This window comes from Trachypithecus francoisi, unplaced genomic scaffold, assembly GCF_009764315.1.
Source record: "Trachypithecus francoisi isolate TF-2019V2 unplaced genomic scaffold, Tfra_2.0 Lachesis_group1, whole genome shotgun sequence".
Lineage (NCBI taxonomy): Eukaryota > Metazoa > Chordata > Mammalia > Primates > Cercopithecidae > Trachypithecus > Trachypithecus francoisi.
The window spans coordinates 49,650,441-49,670,372 of record NW_022681454.1 but is presented as its reverse complement, the minus strand read 5'-3'; the positions used below and the strand labels follow the sequence as shown (position 1 = coordinate 49,670,372).

The 19,932-nt window shown below is 38.8% G+C and overlaps 2 protein-coding genes across 12 annotated transcripts in view; one reads left to right on the top strand and one right to left on the bottom strand.

Moving 5' to 3' along the window:
* The window catches only part of HELQ (helicase, POLQ like), a 48,948-nt gene extending 31,565 nt beyond the window's left edge, over nt 1–17,383 (bottom strand). For 6 of the 11 annotated variants that reach the window (XR_004437930.1, XR_004437929.1, XM_033214204.1 and 3 more), the window contains exons 1-8: nt 16,896–17,383; nt 14,894–15,608; nt 10,506–10,684; nt 8,464–8,664; nt 7,649–7,721; nt 5,177–5,274; nt 2,971–3,069; nt 1,580–1,725 (exon numbers count right to left, since the gene is read on the bottom strand). Coding sequence is in view for 9 of the 11 variants with exons in the window: in XM_033214204.1 (XP_033070095.1) it covers nt 1,580–1,725; nt 2,971–3,069; nt 5,177–5,274; nt 7,649–7,721; nt 8,464–8,664; nt 10,506–10,684; nt 14,894–15,608; nt 16,896–17,192 (1,808 nt within the window). In the remaining 2 variants the exon portion in view is untranslated. Of the gene's footprint in view, nt 1–1,579; nt 1,726–2,970; nt 3,070–5,163; nt 5,275–7,648; nt 7,722–8,463; nt 8,665–10,505; nt 10,685–14,893; nt 15,609–16,895 lie in introns of all 11 variants that reach the window. The other 5 variants (XM_033214211.1, XM_033214209.1, XM_033214212.1 and 2 more) reach the window with 4 other exon arrangements.
* Nucleotides 17,384–17,440: 57 nt separating this feature from the next.
* The window catches only part of MRPS18C (mitochondrial ribosomal protein S18C), a 5,277-nt gene continuing 2,785 nt past the window's right edge, over nt 17,441–19,932 (top strand). Inside the window, exons 1-3 of the mRNA XM_033214217.1 lie at nt 17,441–17,683; nt 18,407–18,462; nt 19,826–19,909. Of these exons, the coding sequence (XP_033070108.1) occupies nt 17,584–17,683; nt 18,407–18,462; nt 19,826–19,909 (240 nt within the window). The 5' untranslated portion in view covers nt 17,441–17,583. The remainder of the gene's footprint in view (nt 17,684–18,406; nt 18,463–19,825; nt 19,910–19,932) is intronic.

Genomic DNA, 19,932 nt, shown 5'->3' with positions numbered 1-19,932 from the left:
TTTTTCAATAATTTAATGTCCTTAAGCTTTTATAATCAAAATCATTGCAAAAGCAGACTGTTACCAAAATGAGTGACTCCTTCCTGTTATCCCAAACATTTTTATCTTTTGCTATTCAATAAATTTAAGTCTATCTTAGACCAATCCATGACAGTAGGACTGAAAGAGGAAGTAGAGGTTGACGAGATTAGCATTCAGGTTAATAGACTATGAATAGTGATACAGCATTAGCTAAGGGGCTGAAAGAAATTTCAGAAGATGATAAAACCATACATGAGACAAATAGGTGCATAAAAAACTGAACTGTTAGTACTTAAAGTAACTTCATACTTATCTCTATGAATATGACAAAGCCAATATTAAGACACTACAAAATTACAAGCCAACACATTTCTTACTCAGGAAATTATATCCAAATGTCCATACAACTTAAGTGTGAAGTTTACTAAGAAAACAAAGGCAGGCCAGGTACAGTGGCTCACGCCTGTAATTCCAGCACTTTGGGAGGCTATGGGAGGGCGGATTGCTTGAGCTCAGGAGTTCAAAACCAGCCTGGGCAACATGGTGAAATGCTATCTCTACCAAAATTACAAAAAATTAATTTCTAATTATTTTTTGTAATTTTGGGAGGGGTGGTGTGTGCCTGTAGTCCCAGCTACTTGGGAGGCTGAGGTGGGAGGATCACTTGAGCCCAGGAAATGGAGGCTGCAGTGAGATGTGTTTGTGTCTCTGCATTCTAGCACAGGTGACAGAGTGAGACCCTGTCTCAGGAAAAAAAAAAAGGAAAAGAAAAAAAGGCAATGGAAGATACAATTAATCTCCACAGTGGTAAACACTGATTAGTCCTTTGACTGACTAAACCAGTGGTTCCTGTCTTTGGCTATATGTTGGACTTGCCTGGGGACCTTTACAAAATGATATCTGGGTATCACTCCCAGAAATTCTGATTTATCTAAGATGTAGCCTGGGCTTTGGAATTTTTAAAAGCCTCCAAGATGATTCACTATGCAGCCGAGTTTTGAATCACTGACCTAAGCCATTATATTACTTAACATTCTCTTACATGTTACCTTAGAGTTTTCTTTTCCTTTTTTTTTTTTTTTTTTGATGGAGACTTGCTCTGTCACACAGGCTGGAGCATAGTGGTGCGATCTCAGCTCACTGCAACCTCCGCCTGCCGGGTTCAAGAGATTCTTATGCCTCGGCCTCCCCAATAGCTGGGATTACACGTGCAAGACACCATACCCAACTAATTTTTCGTATTTTTAGTAGAGACGGGGTTTTACCATGTTGGCCAGGCTGGTCTTGAACTCCTGACCTCAAGTGATCCGCCCACCTCAACCTCCCAAAGTGCTGGGATTACAGTCATGAGCCACAGCACCCAGCTACCTTAGAACCCATTTTTCTGGCTATTTCACATGTGATTTTCAGTTAAAATTTCTTTCTTCAAGCCTTTAGTATACTGTAACAACTTAATATGATGTTTTGCAAGGCACAATTAGTGTTTGCCCAATCAACATAATACACAATCTGTAATTCATAATAAAAATAAAACAGGCTATTAAAAAAATTAACATACTTGCTTAAAAATTTGCATATCATTTCTGCTACATTTTCACAGTTCTTCTTACTAGGACAAAAAACTAAGCAGGAATAATTGGGAATAACTTCTGTAACCAATGCTACCAAGTGATCAGGATCCATCTTTTTTAGGGTATCAGAATACTGCAAAACAACAGGATGTAGGAACAAGGTGGTTAGTAAACACGAAACCCTGTCAATTTTTTACCAGTGTGATTTGAAGGTAAATAAACCATCTGTAATTCTAAACTTCTAATTTAATAATCTGATCATTTAAAAGATGAAATCTATATTAAGAATCAAAATGTCCAACCTCACTTTTCTTTTAGGTTATTATGATTTTCCTAGGTCTAGTTAGTCTAAAAAAACTAGAATTAAAGAAGTGAATTAAAGAAAATTAAAGAAGTGAAAATAGTTATTAATAGCCTAACTACATGCCCATCTCCATCACAGCAGAACAAAAAGTCCCACAGAGAGAAACACAAACTGATCCTAATAATAGCCTAAGTTTTCAAAAACACAGATTCAATCATACTACTGAATTATAACAATTTTTGTAGTGACACAAGCAACACAAAGAACATGAAAAATGTAAAGTTATTTAAAATCTGTTTCTTCAACTTTACTAAATACTAATGAAGACACAACTTTAGAATAACATACCTTCAGAGAATTCTAAAACTACTATATAATCCTTTCTTCCCCTTTCTAATATCCTTCATATAAGTCATAAAATACTAAAATTTACATAGTAGACATTAACATTTTAATACACCAATATCTGAACTAAATGGTCCATAAATTCTTCTTCTGTTGTTGTTGTTAAATGAATAAGCATTTACAGGAGAGGTTTCCAAATTTTCTTGGTTCACAGCCCCAATGCCAAAAGAAATACTTAACAGTTTTGTTAATTAAATAGTGAGGTCCAAACAAGTTAATAAATATGTACTTCATCACAACTTAGTAGCTGTTAGAATAAATACTACACATCAGTTGAATGAAAAAATATTTTTATTTCATTTTTAAATAACCACAACAGCTCACTAACAGGATGTGTGCACAACTTGGTACTGTCTTTCAAACTCTGGAATAAGACTGGACACAGCTATTCTTTTCTATTCTAGATTGATTTTCACACAGTACTTACAGCAACCGCAAAAACCCCAACTTCACAAAGATATGATGTCATAGAAAAGAATATGGCATGATCTAATGTTAAAATTGGAAATGAGCTATCTTGAACTGGTAGTCTGCATGGTGTCCAACAGATGTCAAGCATCAGCTGTGTCTCGCAAGAATCTAAACTATTCTACGGAACCCACTGGAAACTTCTGTGGTGCCCCAGACACAAAGCCTGGTAACCTGGAATTTAAAGGTTATCAACGTTACCTTAAAATTAAGGAGGCGTGAAAAAGTCATGCCATTCTCAGCTTTGCTGTCAATTTCATATATTGTATCATTTATTTTCAGATATTCTTTTAATTCAACCTTGAATTAAAAGGACATTTGCAATTAATACCACATATAAATTCCTCTTTCCAGAGTTTTAAATGTTGTAAAATAGGTTAAAAAAGGACAGCTATAAAAGATTTTAGCTTTTCTAAGACATATAAAACATGCTTCAACTTAAAAGTTCTTGCTTTACCATTTCTTCTTCTTCTTTTTTGGTCTCTTTTTCCCTTTAAATCAAAATAGGGATCAATATCCTTGAGGAAATATGTTTGAATTAAGTAAACATCATATCCAAAAAGAAACCACACACTTCTGTATTTGTCACAAAAAGTGTCAGTCTTGGTGTTCTTATCTTTTACTAAGGTGTTATCTGTCTTATGTCTCAAGATCTAAAACTTTGTCTTTTTTCTTTTTTTCTTTTGAGACAGAGTCTCACTCTATCACCCAGGCTGGAGTGCAGTAGCATGATCACAGCCCACTACAGCCTCAACCTCCAGGGCTCACGCTATCCTCCCACAGCCTCTCGAGTAGCTGGGATGACAGGCACGCACTACCACGCCAGGCTAATTTTTATAGAGATAGGGTGCCTCTATGTTACTCAGGCAGGTCTTGAACTTCTGGGCTCAAGCAATCCTCTAACCATAGCCTTTCAAAGTGCTAGGATTACAGGTATGAGCCACCGTGTCCAGTCAAAACTTTCTGTCTTATTACTCATCAGTTTTAATTCTAAATACCACCACATTATTTTCAGTATTTGTAGACAAAAACAGTTTGTAAACACAGCTCACTGCATTTTATTAATAACAGTAACAATATCTAATGTGGCAATTAAGTTCAAAAAATATCTCTCGAAAATGTTCATATCTGGTACAAATGTAAAAACACCATTTTTTTCTTTTTGTTTTTTGGAGACAGTGTCATCACTCTGTAGTCCAGGCTGGGGTGTTGTGGCACAAACACAATTTACTGTATCGTATCCTTGACCTTCTGGGGTCAAGTGATCCTCCCACCTCAGCCTCTCAAGTAGCTGGGACTATATGTGAGCACTACTATGCCCTAATTTTTTTTTTCTCTGTCGCAAGGCTGGAGTGCAGTGGCGTGATCTTGGCTCACTGCAACCTCCGCCCCACTAGGTTCAAGCGATTCTCCTGCCTCACTCTCCCAAGTAGCTGGGACTATAGGCATGCGCCATCGTGCCTAGCTAATTTTCGTACTCTTTAGTAGAGACGGGGTTTCACCATGTTGGCCAGGATGGTCTCGATCTCTTGACCTTGTGATCCACCCGCCTTGGCCTCCCAAAGTACTGGGATTACAGGTGTGAGCCACTGCACCCAGCTGCCCTAATTTTTTAATTTTTTGTAGAGATGGGAGTCTTGCCATGTTGCCCAGGCTGGTCTTAAAACTCCTGGACTCAAGCAGTCCTCCTGCCCCTGCCTCTTTAAGTGTTGGCATTACAGGTGTGAGCCACTGCACCCAGCTAAAACATCAAATTTCAAATTAAAATTTGGCAATTAAAAAAATTATTTTCTGAAAACCAACTTAGACACTGAAAACCTATTTAGATACAAAACATACACAATAGTACTACACACAAATATATACACATTACAAGTTATTTTCAAATAACTACAAATTACATTTGTTTACTTTCTTCGAGCATTTTGGGAATGCTGCTATTGAGGAGTTTACATGTAAATCCATGTGAAGCCTTTACTTTTTAAAAAAGTATTATAACTACTAACATACAAATATTTTAAAATATTTTAAATTTTAAGATAAATTTTTTAATGTGCCAATAACTCAAAACATGTCTCACTAAAATTTTGCCAAATAAAAAAATGTAGTTTAAAGAATAAGAAGTGAAAAAATAAAATCGGGGTCTGGGAAAACTCATTCAATGAATGCTCACTGAGGGCCTGTGGGCCAGGCTATAGATACATTAGTGACCCAACCCAAGATCCCTGACCTAGACACAAACTCTTAAATTCTCTATACATAACCTCTTATTAGCATATAGTCATGGTGAGTAAAATATGCCCCTTTGGTACTCTATAGAATTATTTAAATCCTATGTTTACTACTTTCATTTCTAAGTTAGATGAATACAAAACAAATCAATACAGTGCAAACCTTAGGTACATACTGGTCTAAATTGACTGGTATAATATTCTGCTTGAAGAAACTTTTGTAGGTCTTCAACATTGTTTAATGTTGCACTCATACCAATAATTTGAGTTGTTTCTAAAACACAAACAAAAGCCAAAGTGTTAAGGAAAATATGTTATTTAATATATCATAAAGTAATTTTAGCAAATCTTTTGTGCTCTGAATTCTTCCTGAGTGATTTGGGAAAGGGGTGGGAGAGGTAAGTAAGAAAAATACAAATAGCTGGGTGCCAACTTTGGGAGGCTGAGGTGGGAAGATTGCTTGAGGCCAGGACTTCAACACTAGCCTGGGCAACACAGTAAGACCTCATCTCTACAAAAAACTTAAAAATTACCTGGGCATGGTAGTGCACACCTGTAGTCCCAGCTACTTACGAGGCTGAGGTAGGAGGATCGTTTGAGCCCAGGAAGTCAAGGCTGCAGTGAGCCATGATCGTGACACTGCACTGCAGCTTGGGCAACAGTGAGACCTGACCTCTCAAAAAAAGAAAACTACAAATATATTACCAGAGTATTAATCTGGCATTTGAAGAATGAAATTTTTCAGGTATCCCGAAAGTTACTACTTAGAAGTTTATAGAGTTTTAAACTTGGCAAGAAGTAGGATATTAAGGCTTCTAAACAATAATAATGAGTATAAATTTGCTTAGAAGTGTCTATCTGGATCCCCTTTACGAAGAGCATGTTATGTTCCACAGGTATGGCTATAGACAGACGTACAGTTAGTAGGATAGAGGGCTAAATGAGTCTCCAACTCTTGGCCCGTGAAAAGTCCTTTATGAGATCTTGCTATCAAGCTAACTTTTAATTTTATTTATTTATTTATTTATTGAGACAGAGTCTTGCTCTGTTGCCCAGGCTGGAGTGCAGTGGCATGATCTCGGCTCACTGCAACCTCCACCTCCTGGGTTCAAGCAATTCTCCTGCCCCAGCCTCCCGAGTAGCTGGGACTACAGTTTTTGGTGATGTTATTGCTTTAAATAAAGGTGGAGTGAAGCTTATGAAGCCATATGACATCCTGGGCAATACAAAATGGATACTTTCTATAGACTTAGCTATTGAATGAAAACCCAAATAGGCCTTCTTTGCAAATGTTTCTTCATTGCTCCTATGTCTTGAAATGGTCATTCAAGAAACTGGCTGAAAGAAAAATAATTAGGAGTATCCTTCTCATTCCATAAGGATAGACTATGAAGCTGAAGAGGTGGGCATGGGGCCAAATCAAGAAAGGCTGTGCTAAGAAATTAGGGATTTATGCAGAAAGCAAAGGGAAGCTATTAAAGAATGGTAAACAGTAAAATAAACTAATTGGATTTATATTTTGGGAAAGATCATTCTACTTGCGCTAAAGAAAGATGGATTTGGTGGATGAAGGGCAGTGGGTAGACAGAAGAACTTGGTGATTTCTGTGGCAATTCAGGTAGAAAGGATGAGGTACTGAACTTAGTGGACTTAGACTTAGTGGTAATGAGGGATAGGAGAGAGAGAAGTAAAAATATATTTATGAGGTAAACCAGATAGGATTTGGTTGCTGAGAGAATATGTAGGTTCCTGGCTTGGCTGGCGGGAGAGTGGTGGTTGAGAATTCAGGCTGAAGAATGGCTTTGAAGGAAATGAGTTGGGCTCAGACTAAGCCTTCGTTAGGCTTAGCTGTTCATAGAATAGTCAAATAGGAATGCCCTAAAATACAGGCTTGATGAAAGCAGGGACTGTTTTCTTCACTGCTGTATCCCTAGCACTTAAAATAGTGCCTAGCACACAGTAGGTGATCAATATTTTTTTGAATGAACAATTACAAAATGCTATAACCTGCTTAAATATTATTGCTGTTGAAATTTTTTAAATACTTTTTAAGATTTGACCTTTATAGTTAATTTTCCCATATATACGGTAAATATTGCAATAGCATATCAATAGTAGGTTATGACATTTAGAATAAATTTTTCATATACTTTAAAGACTACCTGATGCTGTAAAATAGCTCCTTAAAGTGACCTATTTAAATGTAGTGCTTTACAATATTATTATTATATTTATATTATATGTATTATTATGGTGGTGATGAAGATGGCTGCAGTAGCAGCAGCAAACCCTTACTGAATGCAGTGTGCTAAGCACTGCTGAATGCAATACATGTGTTAATTCACACAATCCTTACAACAATTCCATCAGGCTGGTACCATTATCCTTGTTTTACAAATAAAGAAACATAGAGGTTGAGGGATGTGCCTGGGCACACATAGCTAGTAAGTGGCGGATAATAATAGAGGACTTCTTCAAATACCAATTTCATTTACCTTCAAAATTCTATTCATTAGAAATTTTAAAACAAAGGCAAAAAGCTTAAGTGTCTTGCTTTAGGTTACATAATGCAGCTAGTGATAGAATTAAGTGTTTTATAAGTTGCTTGATTATAAATCAATTCATGACCTCATTTAAAAAATACTTACTGCTAGTGTAGAGGATTTTTGCTAGGGTCATTTCCAGTGTAGCTCCACGGCTTCCTTCACCAATCATGTGCAACTTCGAGATTTTTTTAAAAAAGGCAGAGAAGTAAATCTTCATATGATGCTCATATAAAACATGCATATATTCATATGAAATTTGTAAAGAGTTGCTTATAACTCAAGTATTTTGAATATAACAACTATAATACATGTATATTATTTCACTGGTATTTAGGATAATGAGCTTTTCATACAAAATCCTTATAAATCAGGGATTCATAAGTACTATTAAAAAAAAATTTTTTTTGAAATGGAGTTTGGCTCTTGACCCCCAGGCTGGAGTGCAATGGTGTGATCTTGGCTCACTGCAACATCCACCTCCTGGGTTAAAGTGATTCTCCTGCCTCAGCCTCCCGAGTGGCTGGGATTACAGGAGCCCACCACCACGCCCAGCTAATTTTTGTATTTTTAGTAGAGATGGGGTTTCATCTGTTGGCCAAGCTGGTCTCGAACTCCTGACCTCAAGTGATTCACCTGCCTCGGCCTCCCAAAGTGCTAGGATTACAGGTGTGAGCCACCACACCTGGCCTATAAAATTGTATACTACACACATACGTGTTCACACTTTAAGAAACACTTGACACAAAACCAAATTTAAGATTATCAAGCATAGAATGTCTTCCCCTATATTGTCTATATGTTAAAATAAATTTATTTTTATAGAGGTACTAAGGTACTAAGCAGATCCACACAATAACCAGAATAATAAATATTTAGTATAATAAAAATGTTGACAAATTATAAAAGTATTAACCAACCTCGTCTACAACAACCAGACCCAGACTGTCAATTCTTCCACTTTCAATCAAGGAGTTCACCAAGCTATGTCCTTTTTCAATAGTGGCAATATATAGTGATTTCTTTTCCCTTCTTTTAGTTGGAGGAAATCTTCCTTTGCTTCCAGCATATTCTTCAACAAAGAAACCGAGTTCTACACCAAAACTTGACAAACCTGAAATCTAGAATATTAGTTACAATAAAGAAAAACAGGCCAGGCATCGTGGCCAATGCCTGTTAATCCCAGCACCTTGGGAGGCTGAGGTGGGAAGATCAGTTGAGCCCAGGAGGATGAGACCAGCCTGGGCAACACAGTGAGACCTCATCTCTATAAAAAATAAAAAATTAGCTGGCCATCGTGGCGCAGGCCTGTAGTCTCAGCTACTCGGGAAGCTGAGGTGGGAGGATTCCTTGAGCCCAGGGAATTGAGGCTGCAGTAAGCCTTGGTCATGCCACTGCACTCCAGCCTAGGTGACAGAGCAAGACCCTGACTCAAAAATAAATAAATAAATAAATAAATAAATAAATAAAATAAAACCAAAAAACACAGATAAAAACTCCATTAGATGTTCATGGGGTTCAAAAAAGCTTGTAGTGTTTAATACCCATCAAGTAGTGTTTAATACCCATCAACAGGAACAAGGTCACAGGTAAGACATACATAAAAAATGCTGTAATGTCTTGATCTTTGCAAAACAAATGCAACTTCTAAAATACATGTGAAAATAAATTTCAACTGTCTCCTTTGATGTCAAAAAGCACCAGGGGCATGGTGGCTCATGCCTGTAATCTCAGCATTTTAGGATGCTGAGGCAGGTGGATCCCTTGAGGTCAGGCGTTTTAGATCAGCCTGGCTAACATAGTGAGACACTATCTCTACTAAAATTACAAAAATTAGCCGGGCGTGGTGGCGTGTGCCTGAGATTCTGGCTGCTGGGTGGGGGTGGGGGTGGGGCATGAGAATTGCTTGAGCCTGGGGGCAGAAGTTGCAGTGAGCTGAGATCATACCATTGTACTCCAGCCTGAGCGACAGAGCAAGACTCTGTCAAAAAAAAGAAAAAAAAAAAAGGATCAGAATAACTCATTTTAATAATAGTTTCTGCTTGAAAAAGCAAGGTAAGGCCGGGCACAGTGGCTCACACCTGTAATCCCAGCACTTTGGGAGGCCAGAGTGGGAGGATCACTTCAGGTCAGAAGTTCGAGACCAGCCCATCCAACATGATGAAAACCCATCTCTACTAAATACAAAAAGTAGCCCGGTGCGGTGGCGCACGTCTGCAATCCAAGCTACTTGGGAGGCTCAGGCGGGAGAATCACTTGAACCCAAGAGGCAGAGGTTACAGTGAGCAGAGATTGTGCCACTGCATTCCAGCCTGGGCAACAGAGGGAGACTCCATCTCAAAAAAGAAAAAGCAGGGTAAATAGTAATAGAACATTTAAGATGATGTTTAATCCAATAGTTCAGAAAATGTAAAACTTTCAGCAAGAGGTAATTAGTATTTGAAGAGATTTTAAGTAGTGTATACTACTTTTATATATCCTAAAAATATTAATTCTCCATCAAGAGATACTTCTCACGGGGTGCAGTGGCTCATGCCTGTAATCCTAGCACTTTGGGAGGCTGAGGTGGGTGGATCACCGGAGATGAGGAGTTTGAGACCAGCCTGGCCAACATGGTGAAACCCCATCTGTACTAAAAATACAAAAATTAGCTGGGCATGGTGGCACAGGCCTATAATCCCAGCTAGTCGGGAGGCTGAGGCAGGAGAATTGCTTGAACCTGGGAGGCGGAGGTTGCAATGAGCCAAGATCGTGCCACTGCACTCTAGCCTGGGTGACACAGCAAGACTCCATCTCAATAAATAAATAAATAAATAAATAAATAAATAAATAAATAAAATTTTAAAAAAAGAGGTACTTCCCAACAATACAAAGTTATTACATTTAGGCTAGTTCTCAGATCTTAATGTCAAAGTATTAGCAAATAACATTTGTTTTAAAACACACACGCACATACACATACCTTTTCTTGGACAATTGCCACATATGGAAGAATCATTAAAACATCTTTCCGACAGCAAAGCAGTTCTTGTAGCATTAAAATCTCAGCCACGAGGGTTTTTCCACCACTTGTTGGCAATGAATATATTAAATTTTTTCTTTCTTGCACAGAATTCAATGTTAAACAAGTATGTTGCCATTCTGTGGAATTAAAAAAAAAAAGGCATTATTTTCTCCTTCCAAACTTTGAAACTCAAAAGTTTTCTAAGAAAAAAATCAAATCCCAGGCCGGTCACAGTGGCTCAAGCCTGTAATCCCAGCACTTTGGGAGGCCGAGATGGGCGGATCACGAGGTCAGGAGATCGAGACCATCCTGGCTAACACGGTGAAACCCCATCTCTACTAAAAAATACAAAAAAACCAGCCAGGCGAGGTGGCGGGCGCCTGTAGTCCCAGCTACTCGGGAGGCTGAGGCAGGAGAATGGTGTAAACCCGGGAGGCGGAGCTTGCAGTGAGCTGAGATCTGGCCACTGCACTCCAGCCTGGGTGACAGAGCGAGACTCCGTCTCAAAATAAATAAATAAATAAATAGAAAAAAATCAAATCCCTTCCTGTGGGGCAATCTTCTCATAAAGATAAATGTAATTATAACCAATGTTACATGTCAAAAATTCCAAATGTGCAAGTGGTACAGCCAGTGAGAGCCTAGTTCAGGCCTAAGCAACAAGGTGGGCAACCAGCCCATTTATTCACCAGCTGCAGACATGGGTCCAATATTACAGCAGGGCAGGTAGCAGCCTCGTGGACAAGGAGTGCCATCTGGGATATCAGAGGAACAAAGGGACAGTACAAGGACCTATGTGAATTCTAATGTCTTCCTCTTATGTTCTGCAAGGAGATTATGTATGCTTCCCTTCCTCATTCAGCCAAAAGCCATCTGAGAGAGAAGTATAGGGGGAGGAGGGAAACAAACCTATTAGGTTTTACACAAACAAATAAAAACTTTAACTAGCTCTCATGGAGACCTGAATTTTGAATGGGTCCAAAACCATTTTAAACGGTTAAGACTGTTTAAACTGCAAAAGACTAGAATTATTAACTGGCACGTCTAGGATTCCCACAATTAGGCAAGGTGGGATTCATGAAAATAGATCAGATCCAAGATATTATGTGAAAACTAGTATTAATTACTCTGTAGGATAATTTGACCATAAAAATCATCAAAAGTCTTTAAAGATGTGCTTCAGTGTTTTATCACTAGAAAAACGAGCAAAAAATTGAAGACATTTCACAGCAGATGGCAAATGGCCAATACATACATGGTCAAAAAGCAGCAGAAATGCAAATGGCCAATAAATACATGAGAAGATGCTCAACTGTTCTCTACTGGGTTGGCAAAATTAATTTTTAAAATAAAAAACAAATAACTACCAAAAAAGAAAAAGCCCCACACATGTAAAATCCAGAGCTGACTAACGTGGGGGAAAAACAGCCATTCTCATGTATGGTTGTGAGAACATAAACTGCTAGAATCCTTGTGGAAAGTAACCTAGTATAAAAAATAGAACTGCACATTGCCTTTGATCTGGTAGTATTACTTCTGGGATTCTACATCTACAGAACGGGAAGCCAAAGCATATAAAGATTATTTGCAGGATGTTCACACAGCATTGTTGGTAGGTAACAAAGTTCCATGGTGGTGGGGGTAAAGGCTGAATGAATTATTGTACAGTCATCCAATGTGATTCTTTGCAGCTTAAAAATGAATAGTAGATGGATATATGTATGTTCAATATACAGGTAAGTATATATATACAAAAAAAAAAAAAAAGCAGATCATTGGCCCGGAGCGGCAGATCACGTCTGTAATCCCAGCACTTTGGGAGCCTAAGGCAGGAGGACCACTTGCAACCAGGATTTCAAGATGAGCCCATCTCTATTAAAAAGAAAAAAAAAAAGAAAGTAAGTTATATCTGAAAGACAGTTACAAGTAACTTTAACTTATTGTGCTTTTGGGTGATTCCCAAATACTACAAGTGACTGTGAATATGTTTTCTTTAAAAATATTCCAAAAATACTTAAATTTAATATTGAATAAATGTTGAAAAATACCTCAGATGGGTATCACCTGAGTTATCAAATCAGATGTTTATGCCAAAATATAACGTAACCATAGCCACATTTTATCCAATTCAGATTTTTAAGTATAACATGACAAAATAACTAATATTTATGAATATAATCTTCACATCAAAAAAATAAATTAGCCAGGTATGATGGCTCATATCTGTAATTCCAACCCTTTGGGAGGCTGAGACAGCAGGACCGCTTAAGCCCAGGAGTTCAGGGCCAGCCTAGGCAACAAAATGATACCCTAAAAAATTAGCCGAGTAGGGTGGCATATGCCTATAGTCCCCGCGACTTGGGAGGCTGAAGTGGGAGGATTGCTTGAGCCTGGGAGGTTGACGCTGTAGTGAGCCATGATCATAGACTGCCAGGTCGTACTCCTAGAGGTTCTGATGCAGTAGGTCTGGGGAAGTGTCTAAGAACACGCGCTTCAACAAATTTCCAGGTGACGGTGATGCTGCAGTGCAGGAACCACACTTGAGAACCACTGCGTTAGCTTAATAAAAAGTAGCACATGTATTTATGCTTTAATCTGTCGTGTTATTAAGCCAGATTTAGAGGTAAAAAGATTTAAAAAGTTATTTACTGAAGTTCTTACTTAGAAGCTACCAGTATAATTACTGACAATCATTACCAACATCTAATTTGGCATGTCCTTAACAGAGACTTAACTTGCAAAAAAAATTATCCCTTTTTGTAGACAAGGAACGAGGCCCAGAGTGCTAAAGTTGCATTTTTAAGTGACAACCCCCAGCAGCTGAGAACCTACCAGAGTGTACCAGGCACAGTGCTAGTTAAGAAAAAGGTGAGTTAGAGCCCTGTCCTCAGGGTATTCATTCTGGCAGACTAAACAAAAACCAAGGTGCTAGGAGAAAAGCAGAGAGAAGAAAGTTAACATCTACTCCAGGGTAATACACACCATTAGCTCTTAAACCATGAACCTCATAATTTAGATTCTTGTAGAGTCTTTTATCAGACTTTGTTTCCTGTAGTTCTGCTCCAACCTGACTGTCTTCTCCCTAAGAACCCAAGTTTTCATATCATTCGTAAGATCCTAACAGGAGTTCCAGAAAACTTATGAAGTGGAAAGTTGATGGGTTGACTTTCCAGTATGGCAACAACTGTCCCTTATTTGTCTAAAATGACACGTATCTTAAATGTATGCAAGGACCCTGGATTTTTGAAAAACATTACAAGATAACCTTCTTAATATTACTGTTTCTTTGCACTTAAAACAAGCTTGTCCAACCCACGACCCTCATGAGGCCCAGAATCGCTTTGAATGCAGCCCAACACAAATCTGTAAACTTTTGTAAAACATTACGAGATTTTTTTTCTAATTTTTTTTTTCTTAGCTCATCAGCTATTGTTCGTTAGTGTATTTTAACTGTGGCTCAAGACAATACTTTTTCCAATGTGGCCCAAGGAAGCCAAAAGATTGGACATTGCTGACTTAAAACTTAATTGCAGCTGTCTTTAAAGATGTCTAGTTTTGGGAGAGGCAGCACAAGGCACAGCATCTGGGTGGTGCTGGGGATGCGCCCGTGGGGAGAGGTGGTGAAGGGGGAAAGATGTTTGGTTTAATCAACAGTATTACTAATATGGATTTCCTTCACTCAAGACATGTGAGTGTCCAAGACATACTGCAACAGCTAAGTTTTGGTAGAGAAGACAGAGTCAGCCAAGAAAATATAAGCTAAAAAAACTGAGGATCTACTAGACAATCAGAGTCAAAAAACAGGAGTGGTTGTAAGGATATCCAGAAACAAGAATTTCAGGAAGGGTGTAGTCAATAGCATCAGGGAAGTTATTGACAAGTCAGGGAAGGTAAACATTAAAAGTAAGTGTTTAGATGTCTTAGTCATCAGATCTTAAGTGAGAGCACAGAACCCAGAATTAGAGTGGGGTAATTTACTAAAGTTCTTACAAGCTACCAATATAATTACTGAAAATCATTACCAACATCTAATTTGGCATGTCTTTGAACCAGAATCTAACTTGCCTAACAATTTATTATCCCTTTCTTATAGATGAGGAATTAGAGGAATTATGTGAGATTAGGAAACAGAAAGGAAAACTGGTTTGATAAGTGTGACTGTGAGGGAAGGAAAGAGGTTGACTGGTAACAGGATAGGTAGGAATGGAAGGGGTTGAGAGATCACTAATACTTTGTTTTGAAAATGAGAAATAGTATGGACCATGAAAGCATTTGCTTCTATTGACTTGCACTAATATTATGGTAATGATAGGAAAAATTTTTTTTATTCCAGCAATAAGCATTACCATATAATTTTTCAATTCCCTTGAACTGGGCATAAAGGTCTCTCACTTTGCTGGGTAATGAATAAAAAGGACCAAGGTCATTTGATGATGACTCAATTGTTTTCTTAGCAACATTAATTTCCTCAGATAGGAGAGTGTCTTTGAGCTGTTTACTTCTAGAAAATATTGGTGTCTGGGCCTTGGCATTTCCAGTCATGGCACTTTTTAGATGATCTTTAATACTTTTTCTCCTGTTCATATCCGAACTAATTCTGACTTTGGAAGAGTGCTCATCATTTTGCTGGCGTTGCTCTGTGCAATTATGGGACAGTTCCTCATTCACAGTGTTGTGAGAGGATGACTTCCAATCCCTTTCTTTCATAGAACAATTGCCCAAATCATTTGAAGAGTTCTGTAAATTTTCAAAGTATATAGCCTGTGAGGAAGGTACATCATACAAAAGATTAGCTCCAGGTTCAACAGTGACACCTTCATATCCACTCTGGTTCTCTGTGTGCTTATCAGTTTGTAATTCAGTAAGATTGCCTATGGTAGTAATGCTGAGTTTATTTTTGATACTTTCTGAGTAAAGATTTTCAGTGGCAAAGTCTGTAGCATGTTTCTTATGTTCAGGGAGTTGCATATATTTTTGTTCCAGGTCGTCAACTTGAGCTATAAAGGAGTTTTCAGTAAAGCTATCATAGTCACCAAACATGTCCTCTTCACTGTCATTATCCTGCAAAGAGAACAAAAACGCTTATGGTCAATTCCAGTTTCATTAAGAATAAAAGCTTCACCAGCCTGGCCAACATGGTCAAACCCAGTCTCTACAGAAAATACAAAAATTAGCTGGGCACAGTGGCACGCTCCAGTAGCCCCAGCTACTTAGAGGCTGAGGCATATGAATTGCTGGGAAGCGGAGGTTGCGGTGAGCCGAGATCGTGCCACTGCACTCCAGTCTGGGCAACAGAGTGGGACTCTGTCTCAAAAAAAAAAAAGAAAAAAAACCCAAAAAACACTTCAGCCTAGGGCTGTACCAAGTATATAATTATATGGTCACATATGGATCATAGACCTATATGTAAATAGATATCATCACCAATTTACAGCTGAAGAAATGGAGGCCCAAAGAGGTTAAATTACTTGGCTAAACAGCAGGTTCCGGAGTGTCACGATGATACTGAGATTCTAATTTTTGAGACAGGGTCTGGCTCTGTCACCCAGGCTGGAGTGCAGTGGCACTTTTTTTTTTTTTAATAGAGACTGGGTCTCTATTGACTAGGCTGGTTTTGAACTCGAACTTCTGGGCTTAAGTGATCCTCCCATCTCGGCTTCCTAAAGCACTGGGATTATAGGCATGAGATACCACACTTGGCCAGATTCTAATTGTTAAAGCTATACTAAAACAGCAGGATGACTGCTAGACATCTACTGAAATGTCAGTGCATTCGAAGTTTCTGGTAACTGCAGCGCTTCCCTCCCAGACTACAATCTACAGAGACTGGCCTGTAACAGAAACATGGTTGTACCCCTAGACACTCCAAGGAGTTCCTAGGAATTTGGAATTGAGACTGATAATCTGAAAACTGACTTGGAGTGGTCTACCACACATTAGAAACACAAACCTGGAGGCAGCAATATAGTAAAGTGATCACCACAACAGGATTTGGAGCAAGAACTGGAGTATCTCAACTTTTCAGGGCCTGATTACTGCTGTAAAATCTAGACAATGTAACTAGTTTAACATAATGGGTCTTCAATAAACAGCAGATTTTATTTGTACAGTAGGAGCTGCAGTTATTTGGAAGCCTAGATTTGTGTCTCCGTCAGCCACTTATTTGCTGCGTGTACAACTTTTATGTCTCGGGGTTTACATTTCATATTTATATAGAGGCAATCAATACCTCCTAAGTGCCGATTAACAGTGGTAAAGAAAAGTAAACGAAGGCAATAAAACTGGTCAACTCTTTGCATCCGGGAAGGATGCCAAAGTTTGCAGTTTCAAGTTCCAAGCCTTTCGTACCTGGTCTCCCACCCCTCTGTCAATGGGCATGCGACGTAGGAGGTCCGGGTTTGTACCACCACCTCCAAGGATGAGACATTCGGGGGAATCTGAGAGTAGAAGGGGCTGTACCTCGACCCGCAGTACGCCCGCGGTTTTCCGCCTCCTGTTCTCAGCCACCAGTTCCTCCTCTTCTTTCCCCTCATCTCCGGGCTCGAGCTCGGCCGCAGTGGGACCGACAAAAATGCACCCCAGGCTTGGACGGTTCCTTTTGGGGAGAGACACCCGCCGGCGAATGCGGGAACCACCTTCATCCATGGCAAGGATCCAGGGCCCTATTCAGACGTCGTTCTCAGTGACCCAGACGCTAAACCCAAATGGAAAGGAGAGTGGGAGGCCAGCGCCCGCTTCTACATACACCTTGAGAAAAGACCCCAAGTTAGTTCTCTGGGCTCGCGGACCGGAAGCAAGCACAAACTTCTACGTTCTCGTTGTCCAATCATAAGCCTCACGTGACCTGCAGCATAGCGAGGGCTAGACCAGAAAGGTGCTGCGCATGCGTATTGAAAAAACCTCACCTACTCTCGCGGGTCCTCAGCGTTCTCCTGCGGAACCTTTGAACGGCGTACTCGAGCCCACAGGGGAAAAACAGCGGAAGGGGCCTTTCGGAACGATTCGAAACGAAAGGAAGCGGAACAAACGCGGAACCATGGCCGCTATGGTTGCTGTTTGCGGTGGTCTAGGGAGGAAGAAGTTGACACGCCTGGTAACGGCTGCTGTCAGCCTTACACATCCCGGGACTCACACGGGTAAAGTCTCCATATTCTATGCTCCGTTGTAGCGTTGCAGGCATTAACCTTAGTCCTAATAGTTGGTGGAGTCGTCCCTGTTAGCAAAACGACTCTGGTTTCTAGGCGATTACGTTTCTCCAAGATGGTTGGGAATCTGTAATCGCCTTTGACTGTTTTAGAGTCGTCTAATCCACTCCTTTCTTTAAACGTATGAGGAAGCTAGAGTGGTTCTTAAAAAGCAGAGACTTTCCTAAGATCTCTGGATAATCTTAGTGAGGAAGGGCCATTTCCAGAGTCGCCCAGCGGCAAATTCCAGTTTTCTAAGGTCCCCAAACAGAACAAAATTGTGTAATTTTACAATTTTATCTTCTCTGTTTCTCTATAAATTCTGGGACGGGTCTGTTACTCATTTTCTTTTTGGTATGACGGTGCCTGTTGCTTCTCCTGTAAGAATGTGCATTTTTTCTCTAACCATGGAATGAAGGGAAAATAAATGTCAGAAAGAGAGCAGGTATGGGCGGGAAAATACGTGCTTTTTCCCCAAAGCCCTGGAAAGCACACCCATGTTGAGTCTTACTCTGTCCCAAATATGAAGGTTTTTAACCAGTCATTCTGAATACAATGAATACAAAACCTTTAATATCGTGTCCCCTAATTCATCCTGTCTCCATAAAAACAAAAATCTTTAGCTATTCAGCTACGAAGAAGAAATAGTTAATTGCCGTTTCTGTTTAATCACAGTGCTTTGGAGAAGAGGTTGTTCACAATATAAACAGGTATCCAGCAACGAGGACCTGGTAAGAATTTTTTTTTTTCTATTAGTAAGGCATTTGCAAATATGACCAAATTTTTTTTCCTTTTTAAAACGATAACTGGTATTAGACTCTAACATCTTTTAATTTAGCTACTTGAATAGAGTTCTGCTGTAGGACAAAACAATTAGATAATTACTCTGAGTTAAGAAATGATGATGAATTGATTGTAGTCAGTTGAGTTTTGAACTAGGGGAATTCCTAGATTAGAAGCAAAGCTGCTATAATACCGTATTTTTCTTCCTAGATCTTAAATTTAAGGATATGTGATTTGGGAATCGTTTTTTTTTTTACATAGCCCTTTGTAAGCAAATGATTTGGGAATTTTAAAAGGTAGTTTGGGTGAGCAGAATTTTAGATAACTGAAGAGACTGTACAAAGCTTAGCTATAGGTTGGCTATAGTATTAGCATGGACTTGAAAGCACAGGTTCTTACTACATGCAAAGGTACTTTGACACTAATCAGACCATACAAAGCACTTGGCACAGAGCTGAAGAGTAGTCACATGAGCTGAATGTAAATGGAAAAGTTTGAAGAATTGGGAAAAACAAAAGAACTTGTCTAGTTTCTCTGAGCATCTGTCTTGGTAATCTAATCCACGCACCATACTTTAAGAAAGTAAAGGGACATTATTCCTTTTTCAGTTCATAAATCCCACTTTGTCTCTAATCAAAGTTATGGACCCTTTCCACAGAAAAAGGCACAAAGTTCCATTCATTTGAAGTTTTGCATACAATTACAGGGAGTCATGGGCTTCAGAGCCATTTCTAGATTAAGAACTTCTATCCTGGAGACAGCCATACTGACAGTAGGAGGGAGGCACTGTGGCAGAAGCATTAGGGCAATAGTGGTAACAGAAAAGCCAAAAAGGCTAATGCAAACTTATATAGTAGCCTGGGGTGATAAAGTCAAACAACCTTTTATTACAGTAAGTCATGGGCCATTATGTATAAAAATAGTGAAAAAATACTTGATAGAGACATGGGGATGGATAAATTAGGGATTGCACTCATTTAAGAATGCCGTATGTTATCTATTGTAAGTTTTCTTAAATCTAAAAAGTTTTTCATTATCTACAATCTGAGCAAAGCATTGGAGCACTTTATCAGACATCATTTTTGTTCTGCCATAAACTCTTTTATTCTACAAAGATTGTACTTTATTCCAGAATCTTCCCATTAGTTCATTTGTAGGCTAAACTGAAACAAAATAAAGTGCTTATATAAAATATGTACACAGTAAGAAAGGTGTAACTAATCATTTGAATGGATTTGAATGTAGAATAGTAAACTTTTAAAATTCAGAATTAACACATCCTATTATCACACTTTTCGTTTTTTTCCCTAGCCCATTACAATGGAAAATCCTTATAAAGAACCTCTTAAGAAATGTATCTTGTGTGGAAAGCGTGTAGATTATAAGAATGTACAGGTGAGATCTGGTTTTACTTCACT